This window comes from Chiroxiphia lanceolata, chromosome 10 (assembly GCF_009829145.1).
Source record: "Chiroxiphia lanceolata isolate bChiLan1 chromosome 10, bChiLan1.pri, whole genome shotgun sequence".
Taxonomy (NCBI): Eukaryota; Metazoa; Chordata; class Aves; order Passeriformes; family Pipridae; genus Chiroxiphia; species Chiroxiphia lanceolata.
The window spans coordinates 12982080-13003615 of record NC_045646.1 but is presented as its reverse complement, the minus strand read 5'-3'; the positions used below and the strand labels follow the sequence as shown (position 1 = coordinate 13003615).

Sequence of the window (21536 nt, the reverse complement as noted above, 5' to 3'; positions counted from 1 at the left end):
GTTTTACATCTGGGAACAGTGGCTAAATATCTTTTATGCATTCTCTTAAGGGATCAGAAATCTACAATTTCTGCAGTCCTTCACTGCAAGCTGCGAGAGGACCGACATGGTCCTTTTTCACCCTGTGATACGGCCCTTCAAAGAGTATTATCGGGCAAACCCGAACACACAAACACTTGATAGTCTTTGACAGGAACACCTGCGGTCTGCGTTTCTCCTTCAAAGACACTTTCGAGTCTCCTCCAGGTAACACAACTCCGCAGTGATTACCACGGTGTAGAAGTGCATCATGCCGGAGAGCACCGAGAGCTGGGGCTTCTGCACGGTGAAGGGACTGGCCCTGTGTGCCCGTGTGTGCCCTTGTCTGAACCCCCGTCTTAGTCCGTGTGTGCCGGTCCGTGCGCGCTCCCGCCGCAGTGCCCGCCCCGCCGGCCGCGGCACCGCGGGCCCTGCTCGCCCCCCGGATCACCTGCTCAGACGGGCGCCGGGCCGGGCCTTCCGGCACAGGTGTCGCTCCCCAGGGGAGGGGTTCCCCTGTTAATTGAGGAGCTTTAATGTAACATATCCCGCAGGCACAGACCGAGCACGGCCCGTCCCGCCCCGGCAGCGCCGACCGGGCCCAAGGCCTCTGTTCCGGGCGGCCGCGGCCATGCAGCCTCCCATTGGCGCGAGAGGGCGGCGGCCGCGCTCCCATTGGCGGGACCAGCTGTCACTCTTCGTACTCCGATCCGTGCGGGGCCGGCGGTTGGCTGCCTCCTCCGGGTGGCCGCGCTGATTGGGCGCTCTTCCCGTTGTGCCCGCCTCTCCCGCCTTGCGATTAGCCCGTGCGCCCCCGCCCCGGCGGGCGGTCCCCGCTGGCTGCCCGGGCCGTCAGTCGCGGCGGGGCGGGGGCGGTGCTCGGAGCTCTCTGCCCGGCCCCGCCCCGGCACTGCCCCCGCCCCCAGCACCGCCCGCCGGCCCCGGCCCGGCCTCGCCTCGCCCCGGGCTCTCCGCGACACCACCGCCAGCAGCCGCAGCAGCGGAGGCAGCGGCGCTCCGGCAGCATGAAGGTGACCGTGGACTTCGAGGAGTGCCTGAAGGACTCGCCGCGTTTCAGGTACCGCCGGGAAGGGGCCGCGCCGGGGTCGTGCCGGGGGACAGGAAGCGGGGCCGGGTGTGCGCGGAGCGGGCAGGGGCTGCCGGGGCGGGGGCCGTGGGGGCCTGGGGGGGACAGGTATGGGCAGCCGGCTCCGGGGAGAGCGGCGGGCGGGGCTGTGGTGGGTCCTGCCGGGTTCTGGGGGGCTCTGAGGAGGAGGGGGACGCGGGAAGTGCGAGGGAAAGGGGCAGCGTGTGTGGTACGTGAGACGGGGTGGGCAGTGTGCGGGTCTGGGGCTCGCGGGGAGGTGGCAGAGTGCGCGGTGATCGCTGCTGGGGTCACCCCCTCTGAGCAGATGGGTGAGGAGTGCCAGGCAGCTGGTGCTCATCACCCACAGCAATGCCAGCTCGGGCTCGGGAGCGTGGACTCTCTTGGTGGTCCAGCTCTGCTTCTCCAGGGCTGTGTTCGTGCTTCAGTCCCCCATATCTGCTGCTACACGGTCCGTACTCGCTGTGCCCGCTGTTGGGGTGCCAGTACCAAACAAACTCGTATAATCTCACTTCCTGTTGTCACACCAAGGCACGGACTCTTTTGTTTTTTCCCCACTCCGGTGACCAGTTTTCTGTCATTGCTGTAGAGTTACTTCTGCTTATGTCGGGCAGCTTTCCCCTTCATCTTTTCTTATGTTTTTATCCATTCTTTCTCTCTATATTTTACACCATTGTATCTACTTAACACAGCTGCACCTCTCTATGGGATGTGTGGCTGGTCTGTGCCTCCATACACCTACCACCCTCCCTGCTCGTTGGTGGAGACACAAACAGCTCCATGACATGATGTGTCACTGCTGTGCCCCTCCTGTCCCATGCTGAGCCCATGTTTGGAGTGCCTGTGGCTCTGTGGTTGACACAGCCTGGATGAGCTCTGCTTGTTGAGGGAAATACTCCTGCCCTTCCTCTGCTCTCTGGCTGTGTGTTCACGCCTCCTTTTTGTATCAGCTTTACCAATCGTGTTGTTCTGGGATGTGGAGGAAGTTGGAGAAGAAGGGTTGAATGGTTTATGCTTGGCAGAAGTTGGAGTTCCTGTTCTTCCCTCCTTTGCTCCTGTCCCTGCTGCCAGCTGGTTGCTGGCTGCTTCTGCCATGGGGTTTTTGGTGACTGTGACATGTATTGTTGGATCCTTCAATGAGCTGGTTGTCCTGGCAGAAGAGACTGGATGGTTCTCTGCCAGGTTAGTGCATTGAGTCAGCACTGCAAGGGGTGTGAAACCTGCTAAAGCTTATAGGGGGAGAGAGAGGAAACTTCACTGCCAGAAGCAAGGCTAGAGGAAGGCAGCAAGGAGTGAGACCTCCCCTAGGGCAACAGGGAGCTCAGCTGCTCCACAAAACTTTGCCCTGAGTTGGACATGCTTGCTGGTGTGTGTACTGTCTGACACAACTGTATTTAATCAGTCCATCCTGTTTGGTGACAATGTAGTTGTAGATTGACTTAATTTAACCACAGAACTAATTGCATTTTTTTGGTTACTGATACTTGCTAAAGTATTAAATGCATTAGAGAAAACAAGAAATTGTGACTAAAATTTGTGAGCAGAAGTGTGCTGGTGTTTATTCAGGTTAAGACATACAAGTTCATTTGAATTCACTTTGTATCATTCTCCTTTTGCCCCTCTTGATTCCTTTCCTTCAAGGAAAGAAACTTTGTCGTCAAGATCCTGTAGTACTTCATGGTCTTTCCCTTAGTCTCTGATACTACTACCCTTGAAGAAATTGCAGAATACCTTGTGGTGCCATCACTTGGTGCCAGCAAAACATCCTTCCAGCCTTTAACTGATAGGAGGCAGTTAAAATCGCGAAGCGAAAGTCCTATAGTATTTATGAAAAAACGTTTATATCTCTCACTATTAGTCATTAATATTTGCTATTATAATTTTGATCATTTTTAGTGTTCCTGTGAATTGCCCAACCAAAACACCAGAAACCTTCTGAATGAAGGTAACTGCTCTGGTTTTGTTGAGGGATGTGACGAAGTCCTTCACTCTTGCAGGGAGTAGCGTGGACATAAAGCACCTTTCTGTGCTGTGTTCCCTGTAGCAAAGCAGAGCTGCAGCTTTTTCCTGACTTTGCTGAGCAGGAGGGTGTAGCCTCCCTCCTTCCCATCACTGTACCTGTTGGAGCAGTTAAATAAACCTGTTGGGAGGCATATGGTGTAGAGAAATGTCACAGAGGTTACTTTCTTATGGTCATGGAGAGATCTGGGAGGACATGGGTGAATCAGAGTTCCTGAGTCACCAAATCCCTGTTTTCATGGGGAACTGTTTAAATATTTTCAAACATGCTACTACAGACAGCTTCAGGCACATGGCTTTCTTGCTTACCTGTTTCTTGTGGAGTTCATGTTCATCTCTTTTGCCTTTGAGATTTAATTGGGCCCTGAATCACAGAAACAAAGGTCTGTTTCCTCGCCTGAAATGCATCTGAAGGGAGAGGGGGTTGTGACTGTTGATATGTGATTAGTTAATAATGGCCTCTCTTAAAATATGGACAGGCCAAAGATCTAGCAAGGAAATGCATTTGCAGTTCTGCTACAGTGTGTGGTGACTTCCCATCAAATGAAGAAGTTGCCTGGGGAGGGGCAGTCCTTGAGTAGTAAGAACTGATCTGTGCTGGCATGTTCTGTGTATATAATCAGGAATTCCTAGAGTAGTTTTTGATATGCAAATAGCGTTGTGAAATAATTCTTTCTCCTTTAAACAATGAGAGTTTGAGTTTCAGAGTTTAATGGAACAGGCTTTTACATTGCTGTTTCGTTTTTTCTTGTAGCTAAAGAACGTTTTCTCTCAATGAGTGAGGTAGGCACTGTGTTAACCACATGAATCAGTCTGCAGCTAAATTATTAGAAAGGAGAAGCAATTTTAAGTGATGTGGAAATAACAGCTGTTGTAAGTAGCAGTTAACAATCTTGATAAACAACAAATAATAGAAAAAGCTTGCAGTGTGTGCAATTGTAGAACTCTCTACAAAAACCTTTGGTCTGATCCAATTTTTAAAAATGCATCAGGAAAAAGATGAACGCTTTTGAGATAATTTCTTTGTCTTTATCTGTCACTGTTGCTGAAGTTTAAATTTTTTTTTGTATTTAAATTCCTGTTTGCTTCCTGAGACCCCAGCTGTAGAACAGATGATGGGTGAATGAGGTAGATGAAAGAATATAAATGAAACTGTTGCCAATTACCATTCTAAGTAAAAGTATTTCTGGATAGTATCTGAGTAGAACTGGTGGTTATAGTGTATTCCCTTCAAAGGGACTCATCTGAGAAGTCTTCTATTTAGTCTGAGCTACAGTGTTGCTTTGGGTGGGCAGTCTGTGGTGTAAGACTGGCTCGTCACTGGAGTTCTCTGCTATGTGCTGGTTTTCTTCTTCTGTGGCTTTGATTCTGGTCTGTCTGAATGGGGCCAGCTGAGGGGCACCTCGTGCTTATGTAGGGGATGAGGCTGAACAGGACACTTGTGCCATTTTATGGCTTTCTGGGTGTATGATGTGGTTTTTTTTGCTCTCTTCTTTGGTGCTGTGTAACCAGAGGTAAGTCACTACGCATCTGTTTCCCAGGTAACAAGAAACGTTTTGTCACTTAAAATATGAGTAATATAAGCAAGTGACTTATTTAACTTCTTTGGAATAGGTTGTATTCTGTACTCAGAAAATTATCCTAAGTGTCTAACACATATACTTTGGTCTGATTATTACTTTCTGAAGAAATGTAGAAATAAGAACATCAGTAAAGTTGTCCCTTCAGTGTTGGGTTCCAGTGGGAAGGTGCTGCAGGGCAGCTGCTTCCCAACCTGCTGGGAGTGGCAACAAACCCCTCGGGTTTGGTCTGGGTTTATAGCACAGCTCATCTGTGGGGTTGTGGCTGAGTTGAAATCACTGGGGCTGCTGTGGCCAAACTCAGCCACATTTCAAATGTGAAGAGTTATGTGACCAAGAACTCTGCATACAAAATCTGTTTGTTTTGCTCAGACTTACCTAGCTGTTTTAGAATAAATTTTCAAAGAAATGTTTAGTCTGTGCTTTCTGTCCTTGGTGTTTGGGACTGAGAAGCAAGTTTGTAACTTACTTGGCAGGGCAGGGTGGAAAGTATTGCAGAAGAATAGGAAAAAAGATACAGTAAGTCAGAAGAGAAAGCTGCCAAACATTTAAGTTTGCATTTAGCATTTTTCATATTTGTGTGGTGGTGTTAAGGTTTATAATTTCCAGTTTGTGACTGTAGAACTGCACTTTTCATAGCTGAAGTGAGTGACATGGAGGACAATCTTGGCAGGGTGCTGGGAAGTTACACGTGTACAACATCCCTGTCCCTACTGCTGGGACTGGACTCCCTCCTGATGGAGTTAGTTAAACTGATTGATTCTAGATTTCTAAGGATTTATTTATTTTTAAATCTGTAACCATGCCTTTCAAATGTACATTAAGAAAATGATTGACCTAAAGAAAGGGGGGTGTATCTGAACATAGTGTGCAATGTCAGAGCATTTTCTTCTAGGGAAATCATTTAAGAATAAAGAATGTTTGTTGAAGATCCCTCTCAAATACGTCTTAAAAACCTCTCACACTGAAACCCTTTAAATCTGAAAAGGCTTTAACAGTAAGTTGTTGCAGTCCTTCCTAATGGAGATTAGAGATGTCCTGAAATCAGGTCATCTTCATTTGGTTAGTGAACCTAAGTGTTTTTAATAATAGTAATAAAAAAAAAGTTGACTGTTACAATTATGAATTACAAAGTATAGGGGGTTTGATGGTGATTCTGTTTCTTTGTTGTTTGATTATGATTTACATTAAGTAACAGCAAACTGAAAAATCTTTGCTATATCTCAAATTGCTAATAGGAACTCAAGATGTTAATTTCCTTTTTTTTTTTCGGTTTTTGTCTGGGAATCTTTAAAAAAACCCCACACTGAGAAGGGAACTTACAGTGGAAGTAATAATAAAATCTCCAAGTTATCATAGCGTTGCTCTAGCACAGCAGCAGGGCAGTTGCTGAAGAACTAATGTTAATTAAGCCTGTGCAACTGATCTTTAATGAGTACTTGCAGAATTAGAAGGGTAGCATATTTATGTGTGAGCAGTGGAACTGTAATTACACGAGTCCTTACAGTCATTCAGGTTTTAAATATAGATTTGAAGAGGTTTAGTTCTTTAGCCTGGAGTGTCTCATTTATGTTAGCTAAGCACATCTCATGTAATTGCATTAAGAACTGAAGTTACAGATAGTTTCGTATTTTTGGGGGGGGCAGGGGAGGAATATCGGTTAAAATCTCTGGAAATTTGGGTTGGTAAATAGCTTATTCACTAGGAAGGTGGCAACTATAAAATAGAAATCTGTGTTTTGGGTTAGGTGGGCTTTGGGTGGCTTTACTTTTTCCTGTGCACATTTGTGAAACTGTTGGCCTCTGAATAGCAAATGTGCTGATTTCAGCTATGTCAGCAGTGTCCTGCGATCTTTTTTCAGACTTAGCTTCTTGACAACCTTGTACTCAGAGCTACATTATTTAGTCAGCATTTTTCCTGTTCTTACTTCGTGCAGTGAACAATGTGACTTAAATTATTTAGAAATAATTCTAAAAATTTCCCAAAGCAAACTCTGTCCTGATAACCTATTTGGGGAGAAAAAGGAAAAGAAAATACCTAATTTTCATTGACTACAGGAATGTTCCTACTGAAGTTACTGTTCATAGAGCCAAGAACCCTTTGCCTCGGTCTTGATGCAGGCCTTGCTGCCTGAATCAATTAGTTTAGTATCTCAAGGAGATGCAAATATAGAAGTGTCATGTTTACGTGTGCAGGAAACAGAAGAATAAATTCTGAGTAATTTAGTTGTGGTGTGGGGTTTTTTTGCCTCTCACTTGTACATGCAGATTTCAGTTTAAGAACATGTATAGAAGTTTAAACAGTGTAAATGCATTTGTGATCTTTTTGAGGAGATACTGTGCTGTTTGTTTGGGGTTTAGGTATTCCTGTGAGTTTACGTAATGATTTAAGGTGCTTTACTTTTTGCCGGTGGCAGATTTGTAACTAAAAATTAGCTGTCTGCAATGGAAGACCTTGAGGAGGAAATGCAGATTAATGTGTGGACTGTAATGTTGTTTTAGCACATGCATGAGTTTTCCATACTTTTCTGTGTGACTGTGTAAATCCTGATTTTGTTGCCACTTTTTCATATGACCAAAAGATCAAGAACTAGAGAAATAGTAGATATTGTTATGACCGTAAAGTAAACAGTTTTAAACAGTTCAGTAGAGTGAAGCATTGCTTTGCCTTGCTGATAATCTCTTCAAGAGAATTCTTTGTGTATGTGGCAGAATAATGACTTTACTCACATTCACATTTACTCTGTGAATTTTAAAAGCAGCCAGGCCTCAGACCTGGATAAATCAGTTGTGTTGCTTTGATGTGCTGCAAAGAACTCATGCCTTTGTGAAGGAGAAATCTAATTTATGGGATGATGGCCTTTATACATTTTCAAACTGACAAGACACAAGGATAGACTAAGAAAATAATTTGTTGCAAAGTAGTTTCTTAGGGGTTTTATGAATGAGAGGAGGTTTTGTACAGAGAAAATGCCTGTCAGATGACTGACAAACTTACTCATGTGGCATAAGCCTTTCTGTGAATCAGGCTTGCTGATTCTGAACTTTCTGTTTGATATTCTAAGACTTTATGGTATTCAGGCACAATACTCTTGAATAATTTTTATAGTTCATATGGTAATAGTAATGGGCATTTAAATAGTTGTATTGTGGTTTCAGTTGGGAGTCTGACAGTCAGTGCACAAACTACCTTTTCCATTTCATGAATTTGTGATCTGCCTTCAGTAAGTCATTAAAGGAATACTTCTACTGGCAGTTTTGTATGAATAAACATAAGACAGAGCTAGTGAGAGGTTGCATGATGTGATTTTGACGTTTCTAAGCTGGATATAATACAAAGAGAAATTGGAGAAACCATGTCTACTGAAATGTCTTCTGTCTGATCAAATTTTAAAAACATATTCTATGCAAGACAATTTCATATTTCCATCTTTCTGTGTGCCAGATGTTAATTTAAGTAGGAACACGTGGATATCAAAGACACTCAACATTTCTATGCATTTTAAATATCCTAGTGTTCAATTATTAGTTATCTTGTAGTTATTTTTGAAAATATGCATAACTTAATGCTGCAGATCACGTAGCAGATTTTAGTGTACTGATATTTAGAATGGCATGTTCTAGAAGGAAATTTGAATAAAATTCAAGCCTTTGGTACAAAGGAAGAGCGTGTTGTATTTGGAGTCAGACTTCTGGCCATAAATGTTATCCCTTCTGCCCGTCAGAAAAGAGGTGTGGAATTTATTCTGGGAGATGGGGTTTGGTTTTCTGCTCTGTGGACTCTACCCAGGAAGGCACTGAGCCTTTTCTGTCCCTGTCTGGTGGTCTCTGCTTGGCACAGCGGTCGTGGCCATCGTGAGTCTGTGCTGGAAGTCCTGTCCTGCTCTCTGATGCTTTCCTAGACTCCCGCTCTCCAGTGACTCCCTTCCTGCTCAGTGGGCAGTAATGGGTGTCTGAATGTTGCTAATTGTTTAGATGGAAAGGTACAGCTTGTGTTTTGTTTGTTTGTTGTACTTGTGAAAGTAATCAGACTTGGCATTTGACTGGATTCTTGTGTTGAACTTCAATGTAAAGAACATGTGGTGTTATTACAATATCACTGGTTTTATAAAACATGCTGTTGTTAATTTACTTTAGGTTTAAGACAACCCAAGTAATAACTAGGTGGGTGAAGAAAAATAATGTAGGTGGAGCAATACTGGGCCTTGTGATCTTAACTGACACTAGCAAAAGGCACTATAAAGGCTCAACTGCTCACCTGGAAATGTAGGTTATGTCTTGTCTTTCCTAGACTTGTACCATGTAAATTCAAGTTCCTGTCTGTATGAAGTGTTCAGTAAATAATGACATAGGCCCCTTCTTTCTTAACTTCCTTAAACAGGAAAAGCAGAGTTCATCTCATCTGCTGTGTGGCCATCCCTCCTCTTAAGGCAGATCTTAGGCTTAGGCTCTTTACAACTAATAATCTCCATTAAGATTTGATCCCAAGTGCCTCTTGATTTGTTTTAGCCATATGTGTCAGGATAAGGTGAACTGCACCCTGGAAATCACGTGTTTCTACTCTGTCATTTCCAAAGGTGCTTTAGATGACTAACTGGGATATCTCTGTGTAGATACCAGTATTTGATCAGATAAGGCACACTACAACAATAGAACAATTGCATTGGCTTTGCCAGACAGGGTTGTCATTGAGGATAAAAACTGTTTAAGATGACTGAGGAATCTGATGTTTCATTAAGGATGCAGCTTCTGGCTGACTTTGTGTGTTGCTGAAGTGATGTCTGGTTAAAAGGACTACACACATGTACAGGATTATTGTCCAGAAGAATCTGGAGAGAATGATTTTTAAAATTAGTCATTTAACTTCCTGAAGTACTTTATTTTGTGAAATGCCTCGTTTTGTCCTATTTATTCTATCCTACTTGATTTATCTCAAAAAGTATGATGAAAAATGACAAGGTGAAACATTAAATGTGCTTACTATTGCAAAATATCTACTGTATTGTCAGCATTAATCTTGCAAGACCTTGTTTGAAAATATTTGCAGCTGATTTGAGATGAAAAGCCTTTAATATGTAATTATTAAAAGATATGTAAGCTTCTGCTTGGTTGAAAAACAGTTTACCTGCAATTAGCTTTGATAAATGAATGAAATCCCAGGTTCTTTAAAATCTCTTGATGACTAAAAGTAGTGGGAGAAAAGATACTAAATGTACTCAAAGAAAATTTAAACCTTTTCCAGAGCTGTGGGTGTACCATATGCATTTTGTAGTTTTTATGGTATAAAGTTCCAAATACTTATTTTTTTAATGGGTCACCCATTATCATTTGAGAGGAATGACGAGGAAAAGAGACTGGCCTTTCCAAATGTGAAACCAGTAAATTTGAGGAAAACACCAGTACACTCTATTTCTGTATTCTCCTACTCTAGTGCTTGTGCACTCTCTTGGTTTGAGATTGGATTGATTTGACTGGCTGCTTCAGTGCAAAGGCATAACAGACAAAAAACCTGCTTTTTTGCAATATGAGGGAACAATAAAACTATTAATTTACATGTAGAATGCACTAATGGCAACTGAGTGTGAGACAGATGTACGTGTATTCACCTAAGAGCTAAATACAGAATTGAGGTTCAGAATTTGTCTATTACAGCAAAGCTGCAGCCTCCCCTCTGGCTATCAAATAGAGCATTCTGCTTTGGTGAAAGTGTATTACCAAAATATTCAACTTCTGAAATGGACAAAAAGGATAAATGCTTGGTGAGGACTCAAGTCCTCATAGCAAATCTGAAGCTTTCCTCAGGTTTTGGTAAAGAAGGTCCATCTGATATAACTGAATCGTAGAGAGAGAATGGTCCTTAGCTCTTCTGGAACATGGCAAGCTCTGATTACAAAAACTTTGCCAGCCTATGGTGATTTGGACACAACAGTGCTCCTCCATCTGTGGGATAAGGTATGAGTTAGCAACTAAGGAAATTACAAAAGGAAAGGGACAGATATTACCTTTTTTGCAATCAAGACAAACACAAGATTCATATTAAGATTATATGCTATCTTTCTGTTTAATTACACAGTACCCTGACCTCCAGTTGCCTCTACTTTCCACAAGGTTTTCTATGCAGGTGGTTAAGTCTTGCTGTACCAGTGCTGAGCCTATTAATCCTCATAATCCCATATTGGGGGTATCTGGTGATATTTATTCTTTCTGCATTGACTGCAGTTGAGGTACAACTTTCCAAATCTGGGATTAATATCTTCACTCTTCTTCAGGTTATTATTACTTACAGCTTTTAAAAGGAAAGTTGACATGACTCTAACCCCTGACTAGTAACTCCAGATCATGGGGGTAGTAGGGTGTAGTCTTTAGATGTCCTATCTTGTATCTTTTGCAGTTGGTTAGCTTGATGGTTATATTTATGGCTCCACTTCCTGACCTTACTACATATTTGACTTTTCTAATGTTGAAATCCTTCATTCCATCTGCTGCTTCTGTGTTCAAGATTCTGTATTAGTTGCTGAGATTTAAAAGATTAAAGCAGTTCTGTGATGTTTGCAAATTTTCAGCACAAGAGGTTTCTGCACAGCACCATCAGTTTGATACTATAATCTTGATACTATAATCCTACTTCCTTATCTGATAGTAAGGCCTCATAAAAAGGTTTTGACTCGTTCTTGGATGTTGGAATCTCTGGTCAAAGTTGTGCAGGACATGTATTGTGATGTGTTGCATTCTTATCAACTTTCAGTGTAATCAGGTTCTTGTCTGTGAAGTTTTCATGGTCACCGTTGTGTCCCCATCTTGTTAACAGCTGTCTCATGATGAGCAAAACACTCCAGTTGAAAGCTGAAGAAAATCCTGCTGCTCAGACTCTTTGTGGAGGAAAAGCGTTGCTAATTTCCTACTTAGGCTTGCTATCAAGCTCTCCTGGGATAAAAACAAGCTTAAGAAAAAAATATTAGGCAAAACTATTGGGAAAAGAACACTGTTAGGCATTTCTGGCAATTCAGTGCAAAAGAGGAATGAGAGAAAAAACTTGGGAATTTAGGGCCAGCCTGTAGCACAGAGGTCCTTACAGAGTGTGTGTGATACATTCAGTGCTGGTGCAAGTTTAGTGGTAATCAGTTTGACTTCCAGCCACAGATATTAAGGGCAATAGAACTTGTTCCTTTTTGAGGACCAATTTGTTTATCATGTTCATTATCTTTTTGAACCATGTGTAGTAAAGCAGTAAAGAGCAAACCAAGAGAGAAACATGAGTCTTAAAAGGATTTGTCCTGTTTCTTTGTTATATCAAAGACCATGTGAATTATTGAGGAGAAACTAAACTTTTTAGGTGAAAACAACCTTAAAAAGTAGTATCTGCAGGCAGACCTTTGCTTTAATGATTCTATGAATTCAGTAAATACCCTTGCTTTATTTCATTTGATAATTTTGTAAGAGGAGAAATCTGACTTGGGAGGAGTAGAAGAATGGCCCTTCTAATATTGAGGACTCGATTCTTGTTTCTCTGGGGAAATTTGAAATGCAGATAGCACTTGCTATGGACCTTGGCTTATTCGTCAGCATGATAATCTTCTGTTCAGGAAATGCATTTCCATATTTCAATCCACCAAACTCACTGAAAATTTCTAGGATTTCGGGGTAGGGGTTCACATTTCTGATTAAAAGCCCTACTGTTCATGTAGGGCACGTAGAAGTTTTTCCAAGCTATCGATAAAATGTTTTGTGGCAATGACTGAAACATTAATAATGTAAGGAGTAGTAGTATGAATGAGGAATTTTATCTTAGCATGTCAGGGAGTGTTCATCATCTGTTCCTCAGTATAGAGGGACTCTGTGCCAGCAGGGAAAAATCTCTGCAGTGCCAAACCAGGACTTCAATGGGCTCTATGACAGGCTGCAACAGTGTTCTTTCTTCAGACCGTATTAATGGTTATGACACATAAGTTGTAAAACTCTTCTATCTGTCCATGCTGTTATCCAAAGTTATTAGGCCTTATTGTTCAGTGTATGGCTTCTTTGTCCCTCAATATGTCAAGTTTCTTTTTCAGCCTGTGGTTATCTGATGCCATTATACATGTACCAGCTGTATTCCTTGTTAGCATTTTGGTTAAGGTTCCTCTAGATAGATTTTTATATCTCGCTATAGAGACAGGAAATCAAATCAAGTACACAATGAGCAGTTGAAATGCTGGAGGGGAGGTCTGCTGTTCAGGAGAGGGGGCAGGGAGAGAGAGAGAGGGAGAGAGAGATAAACAGATCAGACCAAATAGGTGAGCAAATGTAGCATCTTCTATGGTAAACCTGCATTTTTATTTGCCTTTACATCATACTTGCAACTCATAGTCTATCCTCTGAATAATGTCTACTGTCCTTTTTGCTATCTGTCACCTGACAGGCTCTGACACAGAGGAGGAGACATCCCTGTGAATCATCAGGTCCATATTCTTATCATGCACTTACACATCTCATCTTATTTCCAGTTTTTCACATTCCGTAGTACCTTTTTTCCGTGCTGTCTTTAAGGTGTAGCGAGTGTTGCCTGAAAGGAACTGTCATCTGCAGTGAAGTCCAAGTTGTGCATTGAGGAGCTGTTCTGCATAGAATATGTACAAGTAAGAGAGCTGTGTCTTCCCAAGAGTTGAGGACAAGACCTTAGCAGTAATGCTATTAAAATTGCTGTGGTGAAAATCAGTTATTTCCATTTCATGAGTCCAAATACGTGAATATATTCAGAAGTCCCAGACTAAATAGCAGTTGATTTTGTGTACTTGTTCTTGTTCTTCCGAAAGTATATTCAAAAGGTGAATTGAAACTTTCCTCGAATAAAATAAAAAAAACCCCCGAACTACTGGAAAATACCTTATTACTTTATTATGATGATGATGATGAATATTTTTATAGTGACGTGTTAATTCTAGAATTAACAATAATTAATGGTTAATTATCTCTAGCACCTTTGACTTCTCCAATTTGTTGTGTGTCAGCATCTGGTTTATAATGAGTACCGATGCCAGTCTCCTCACTTCCAGAAACACAGTCTGAAAATGCAAGCTAGAATATGATAAATAACTGAGTGAAAGACTAAGGGCAGGATGTGTCCTTGGTGGCAGTTAGGTGTTGTTTGAAGAGCTGACTCGAGAAGCCCTGGCAATCACTACTCTTTTGCGAGAGCAAACAGACCCAGCAGCCCCTGTCTGTGGCCATGGTGTGCTTGGCCTTATAGTCAGGAGGGTGTAGTGGATTAGTCCAGACTAAGTTGTTTCCTTGGCACATGTCTGCAGCTTCAGATCTAAGACTGACCCATTCTCCTTTTTGAGGAGATTTTGGCTGTCATCATTCTGTTTGGTTCCTGGGATTTGGTTCCTTGAAGTACCTTAACCTGGAAGAAAGTCTTTCACTGGTCACTTAAAGGGAGTGCTATGATGGACATCAGAGTTCAGCTGCTCTTCACTTCTGCTGGGCTGGGTAGCTGGTGACATTATCCTCATTTAAAAAGGTTGTTAAGTCAGATCTTGAGTTTTCTTCCATCATCTCCTGTATTCCTCCTGCACTGCAGCTGTGCAGGAAGCTGTATCTAGCAAACTGAACTGTGTTTTGGGGGGGTGATGGAGGAGAGGAGTCACAGCAGAGGAAAGAAACACATTCCTGAGAGTCCTCATTACAGAGCATGAAGAGTATGGGAGACTGCTCATTTATAAAAGTTGTCCTCCACCCTGAAGCAGCTGTTCTGGTTTTGTGCATTGCCATGCAGTGTTGGAATATCTTGGGAAGCCACAGATGTTTGACTTTGACTCATACACTGGGGCCGATTTGATCCTGATTCCCAATGCTGGAGCCTCCTGGCTGAGATCATTGTGACGCAAACCTTGCTCCCAGTTCCCGCTTCACTAAGGAGCAACAGTTTTGTTACATGTCAGGTTTGGCACTGGGTCGTCAGATGTTTCACCACCGCTTCCTGTGTTTATAGCTGGAAGTTGTGTCTTGGCTGTGGACATGACATTTACTCAGAATTATGACAGTTTTCTGTGAACTTTACTCCTGACACAGATGTTTCAGAGAGAAATGCACCTTTGTATTCTATGGCTTCAAGAAAGTATTAAGAAAAACAAGGATAGAATTAACATAGCAGAGTTCAAATCAGTTGTTTTCAATGTATTGCTAACCCAGTATGAAAACAATTTTTGTGACTGGGTGGTACATAATTGGATATATATGTCTGTATTCTGATAGGTTGAGGGCATCCTTTGTTGTTCTTGTGCTTATAATCCAGTGCTGAACTAATACTGTGAATGTATTTGTATGATAAGAACTTCTACTAGTTTTTATGTGATGGAAACAGTGAATGTAGCCATTTCTGTGCAAAGAAACATGGATTTGGCTGGAACCCAACAGCTGTTTGATCCATATCCAGCTGTAAGGCCCAGATGTGCCATCCCTCCATTATATGGCAGTGCCCAGAGGAGCAACCTGGTACCTCAGAGGCTTTTGACATTTCAAAGGTGATCTGCACTGAATCAAGTGGTAGAGGGGCTGTGTGTCTTCCTCCTCTCATGACATCTCTATCTGCTTTGTTTTATACTTCTCTTTTCTTGACCTGCCCCTCATCTTTTCAGTTTTTTGATCTTCTGTTGTTACTTCTTACAACTGAGCTTATTCTGTCTCAAAATTTTCCTCTTGGAATAGAGCTTTAACTACTGAGCAGATGTGTTGTCTTTATTCTGCCTGTTCTCACTGCCTTTATCTCTCTTCTTCATCTTGAATCTTAGGCTCATTGATTCCTGTGGAGCTGGAACTCTTTGCTAGTTAAAAACACTAAAAAAAAATAATATTCTTATCAGATCTTGCTGCAGTTCTGTAAACAAGCTAGTTAATCATGCTTTTATGTTAATAACAGAAACAAATAAAATTTTGTTGCACTGTGATTATAAACAAACAAATACAAAGTTGTGGTCTAAATATTGAGATACTTTTCCTTCCTTTGGTTTGTTGGTTTGTTTTTTTTCTCCTTAATGCTTTCTGAAACAAGATTATCTAGAGACTTAGATGGAAATTAATCCTTTATGTAAGAAAATAAAGAAAGTAAAAGAGAAATTGATATTGCCTGAAATCCTTCATGGTCTGAAGCTAGAGAAGAGGAAGAAGCCAAAATGTAACTGCAGGAATGTGCTTAGATATAAAACTTAGGATGTAACTGTGGGAAAGGATTTGGATACAAAAACTGGAATGCAACTATGTGCAGTGAAATCTGAAAAAAGCTGGGAATGTCATGCTCAGAGTTTGAAATCTGCAGGCAATTGGCAGTGTTTTTTTCAGAACTATGCTGGTAAAAAACCCTGTTTTTCATGAGTTTGGGGCCTGATCCAGTCTTTCTTTTTGCTTTTTCTTTTTTTTTTTTATGTTCTTGGCTTGTACTCATGTGAACTAAGATGGAATTAGCAAGAGACAGTAAAACTGTGGTTCTATGTAGTCTCTCCTGAGTGGTGAAGTTGGCTTAAGAAAGTCCTGCTCCAGATTGTACTTCCCTGCCTGTATAACTTTTTCCAGGAAGAGCTGGGTTTTTTTGTACAACTGAAATATGAACTGTCTGATCCAATTTTCCGAAAAGCATTACAGAAAACTTCCTATTACTTATTTTTTCCTCCCAAGATGGACCACTGCTGGTAAATAGTGTGGCTCCATGAGCAGTTATGCTGGAATGACTGAAAGAGTGAGCGCCCTGTGATGGGCCAAGGGCATTTGTTGCCAGAAATTAGTACATTCAGGCTCTCAAGGCAATAGCCTGATGAAGCAGCAACGTCCACAGACTCTGAACAAAGTGTCATCCATCCTCAGTCTTCTCTTTTTTCAGGTAGCAGTAAGGAAGGAGGTGTCAAAGGAAACACCAGCTCTCAAGGAAAAACAAGTTATGCTTTAGCAATGCTCCATGAAAGCAGCTTTTACTGGCAGGTAAAATTTGACTGGCCTGGAAGATTCAACCAGTCTAGAGTAGAGGTAAATGATATAAACAAGCATGCCATCCAACCTTCCTGCAAGTCAACTGACATGTGGCAAATGCTGGTTTTTTTCCTAATTTCATTGCAAGGTCAGTCATGACATTGCTGCAGGTTTGCAGGTTTGAGCCAGGAGAGTCTCCCATAGAGTTACTTAAGAAATTTCACTCAAACTTTCAGGTTTTTTCCTATGTCATTACCTTCAAACTTACTACTGGCTATACAAGAATAGAGGAAATCTGTTTCCATGTGACAAACATTAGGGTTAATAAAATTTCATGTAAAATCTTTATCAATAAACTAGGTCTTATCAGTGATGTAGTTTTTTCTTCTTTTTACTGTCAAATTTTCTGCAATTCTTGTGGTTCTCTAAAATCTATGCTGTTTTGTAGTTGAAATTTAAGTGAAACTATGATGCCAATAAATGAGTTAAATGAACGTGTCCTTGCCCCTTCCCCCTAGTCCCAGAGTATTTTTGTGTAAAGTTTTAAAGGAAAACAATTTTTACTCTTGCAGGGCAGCTTTAGAAGAAGTAGAAGGAGATGTGACAGAACTGGAACTGAAACTTGACAAGGTAAGCTTTTTAATTCAACAGTGTTTGTTCTTAAAAATGTTAGAAGATGTGTTTAGGTTTTGTTTTAAAGTTCACAGCTGGGAAGTGGCAGGGGCCGACCAAGCACTCAGCTCTTGCAGAGGGAAGGGATCGGGGTCGAGGGCACAGCTGGGGAGACCCGGGCTGGAGTAACAGCAGGAGCAGTCGGTGTGGACTCGCTCTGTCCCTGCTGAGGGTGTGCATCGCCAGTGCCCGACCCGGCCCCCTCGCACCCCTGTGGCTCAGCCCCCCTGGGAGCTCTGTGCAAACTCATTCAGCTTTCACAGGCAAACTTTCTCAGGTTTCACCTGAGATAAAAACCAGGGCTTGGCAATCGCTGCATCCAGAGCCTGTTTTATGACAACTGCACACTGTGGGGACATCTGGATACTCTTTGTTTTAAAGTCCATGCCTTCTCTCTTTGGTAATCTGAGGCACAGTCACAGCAGGCTAGGTTTTTATATATATATTTTTTTTAATATTTATTTATATATATATATATTCTTCACTATATATATATATTCTTCACTGCTGTCTGAAGGACTTAAGTACCGTAAAATTCATCCTGCTTTTTGTCATGCTTTGTGCACGTGTATGAAAAATTATGTGTAGCATCTTTTCAGCACCTTACAGTCCATTTGTTGCTTTCCTCACCTTTGGAGGCTTTTGTTCTTTCTGTGCTAGTATTTTGAAAGTGGCTTATTTTTGGGTTTCATCTGTATAAAATCTTCTTTCATTTGTGTTTTATGCTAAACGTTTAAAATTATTTTTGTCTGTATTTTCACATGGCAGGCAGATGTTGTTTGTTCACCTCCTTAGCTGCCTTTTGAATACATACTTTTATTCCTGCAGCTGTGAGTTGGCTGCAGAAAGCTAGAGAGAAAGTTTGGTGTTCTTGTTTACTTCTTGTAGTAATATTTCTAGTTTTTGTAGTTAATAATCTAACCATTTGCTCTTTCAAAATAAATTCAAGAAACTTAATTTTGATTTGGTATGAATCTTGGTGAAACTGATGGGTATAAGAGACATTTTTACTGTAGGGATGATGAATCTGTTTTGGTAGATCAAACTGTAAGTATTTAAGGGATCTGAAAAATCTTGGAAGCTTCACTTTTCCAGGAGTCTAAAGGATCTGAAAAATCTATTTTGGAAGTTTGACTTTTCCATCAGTCTAAAAGGGTCATTTCTGGGGACAAGAATTTTTAAATTCCTAAAGAGGCATTATTCAGGACCTTGTAGTACAACACTGAAGTTGAAAGCCAAGCTTCTTTTGTGAACTGAATTAACTATGTCCTGAGGTTAATGATTTGTCTAGGCAAGGTTGGTAACTTTTTCAGCTCAGTTATTCACACTAAACTGGGTTTTACTGTCCCACAATTGTGACTTTGGGCTACATTGTCTGCAGTTTTCTTCTCTCTGGAAGAAAGGATGCTGGGTTCAGGCTTGTGAACAGAAGTGAAGGAAAAAGGTTCATGTTGGTAATGATTTTTCTGTCCATTGTTCAACCCATTCATCAGAATGTGGGAGATCATGCTCAGCTTTCTACTTTTCCTTGGAGGATCTGAGTCAAAAATTACTGGGTAAATAAGGCAGGAAGGACACTTGGGTGATTTCTTCGCCTCAGCATAGGATCAAGTACTTCTGTGTTGCTTTTCATGAAAATTTGTCCAACATCCTTGAAAAATCTTTCAGAGATGAAGGTTCAATCTTCTGATTTTATTCTCAGTTTGGTTTAGAATGGGGGAATCAATTATAACATGCCCTTTCTCAAGAGAGCTCCTTGGCAATTGGACTAACCATTCTTTCTTTCATTAATGGCGCGGTGCATGAATGGTTCTAAAAGTGGCAAAACATCCATCACATGGTACTGAGGACCTTTCTGTCAAACTGTGCAGTACCGTGAGGGCTGTGATGCTGCCTGAAGCAGTGAGTGGTGGGGATGGAAACCCATCAGAGACTTGTCTGTTGTATGAGTGAAAACATGAATTCACCTTCTGAGGTGTAACCATCTCTCTTCAGCTGTGCTTTGTGCACAGAGCCCTTTGCTTTCCTGTGCCTGTTTTCTGAGTGGCTCAAGATGAAACAACGGGTGTGGGTTTCTTTTTTGTTTGTTTGTTTGTTTTTTCCCTGGAAACCACAAAACCCTTGTATTTGCTTGGGTTCTAAATAGTAGTTTTTCAGTTGCTATGGTTTTTGCCCCCATACAGCTCTCTCTTGAAATATGTGCAAAATCTTAGTTAACAGTAAAACAAATAAAAAAATAAATGAAAGAATTTATAGAGTGGTGACCTTCCTAATCCCATATCAGTTGACCTAGAGTAGTATTTTTATACCTGTCACTATACAGTAGAAAGCTTTTCTTAAAATCCAGGGCTCTGTACACTCAGCATTAAACTTTTCAAGTCTGTGTTTCAAAGCCTTAACCAAGCTCAGTGCGTTCATGTTTATAAGATGGTGTAAAAAACAAACAAAAAAACCCCTTCTACTTTCTCCTTTTTTCCCTCAATTTAGCTGGTGAAGCTTTGTATTGCAATGATTGATACTGGGAAAGCATTTTGTACAGCCAATAAGCAGTTCATGAATGGAATTCGAGACCTCGCACAATATTCTTTTAAAGATGCATTGGTTGAGGTAAGTTCCTTAAGAATTGAAAATGAAGGGAGAGAAACAAACTTAAAAGGGTAAAATATAACAGTTGGCAACAGAAGTAGTTGAAGTTTATGCCTTTTTTCTCCTTTTTCTTTGAGATGTCTTTAAGAGTCAGGTTTTTTGCCTGTGGTGCACTGCAAGTGTCTGTGTTTAGTTTCACCTCTAACCTGCAGTGGAAGGGGTTTTCCAAATTCCAAAAAATAGGTATTAGATTAGTGTGTGTACTAGTGATTGCAACACATTAACCAGTTTTTTTGAGTAAGGGTTCTAAACATGAAAAATATTAAGTAGAGCAGTATTAAATATTGTAAATTAATGTGTTGGATTGTGTGAACTTCCCACAGTATTTAGTCAACTTAATTTTAATTTTTCCTGCTTTACTTCAGTTGGGTATTTTATGTACAGGTAGCAGTAACATTTTTGTTGCTTGTAGCTGTGATAAATTTACTTGATATTACTCCCATGGTCTCCTAGCATAATGGTTTTAGTGTAATAATCATCCTATAAGGCAAATGAATTTCCATGTCATTTACTGAAAAGCTCTGAAATGTTGCTTTTGTGCTGTGTGTTTCATAGGGCTTAATTTAAACCACTTTGATTTTCTCTTTACAGAACAGTTTGACAAAGTTCTCTGACACATTACAGGAAATGATCAATTATCACAATGTGAGTATTTCTAGCTGAAAAGGTTTTCTTGTTGATAGTGTTTGCAAAGTCATAGTTTAAGTGGTATTAAATATCTCTCATTTCATACTTGTAAATATTTTATTAATGTTTTGTCTACCAAGTATTTATAAATATCTCTTTCTCTGCAGATTTTTATCTTGGTTTATTTTTTATTTGCAATTTGTAAGCATTGCTAAACCCCAATGTTTTAAGACAGTAAATCCTGGATAGTTTCATCTTTTTAAATCAAACTGATGGGTAGCAGTTAAAAACTAAGAGCATATTCCTTTACTTGTCTGAAATAATGATTACTTTTTCCATATTTTCTACTTTTTTTCCCCTATCCTTTGTAATGCACGAAATGAAGCCTCTCTTATTTGCATATAGTTTTATTTTTGGAAGTATGACAGATTTAGACAAGCATAGTGAAAGTAGAAAATGCTAGGACTTAAGACTAATAGTGATTTTTAGCATGTCAGAGCTCATCAGAAAGTCCAGTTTTACCTGGATTGAAAACTAGTTTGTTTTACTCTAAAGAGTTGTATCCTGAAAGCCAAAGGCATGTATTTGTTCTTCTATTTTCTTCCTCTTCCTTCACTGCTTTGGTAAAACTTGGCACAGCACAAACTGCCTTTTGGGCAGTTTGAAGGCAGAAAGCAAAGAACAAGGAATATTAAAAGAAGATTCCTTTGTAGATCTGAGCAGGACCAGTCTGAATTCTGTCCTGCTTCTCTTCCCTCTGTGCCCTTGCTGTGCTCAGGCATAGTGAGTAGAACAGTGGCTTTTACCAAAAGGTACAAACATCAGTAGTGAGGCACATTGTGGGGTTCTGATGTAATGCTTTGCCAGACATGCTGTGGTCCTGCAGGGCTTCCTACAGGGCTCAGAGTGTCACTCTATTGTTAACCAAGTTGA

At 41.0% G+C, this 21536-nt stretch overlaps 1 protein-coding gene across 6 annotated transcripts in view; it reads left to right on the top strand.

The window, feature by feature from the left end:
• Nucleotides 1-913: 913 nt before the first annotated feature.
• Nucleotides 914-21536, top strand: part of ACAP2 (ArfGAP with coiled-coil, ankyrin repeat and PH domains 2) — a 63988-nt gene continuing 43365 nt past the window's right edge. For 3 of the 6 annotated variants that reach the window (XM_032697491.1, XM_032697495.1, XM_032697490.1), the window contains exons 1-4: nucleotides 914-1096; nucleotides 17231-17288; nucleotides 19818-19937; nucleotides 20568-20621. In XM_032697491.1, the coding sequence (XP_032553382.1) occupies nucleotides 1044-1096; nucleotides 17231-17288; nucleotides 19818-19937; nucleotides 20568-20621 (285 nt within the window). In that variant the 5' untranslated portion in view covers nucleotides 914-1043. Of the gene's footprint in view, nucleotides 1097-16572; nucleotides 16671-17230; nucleotides 17289-19817; nucleotides 19938-20567; nucleotides 20622-21536 lie in introns of all 6 variants that reach the window. The other 3 variants (XM_032697494.1, XM_032697493.1, XM_032697492.1) reach the window with 2 other exon arrangements.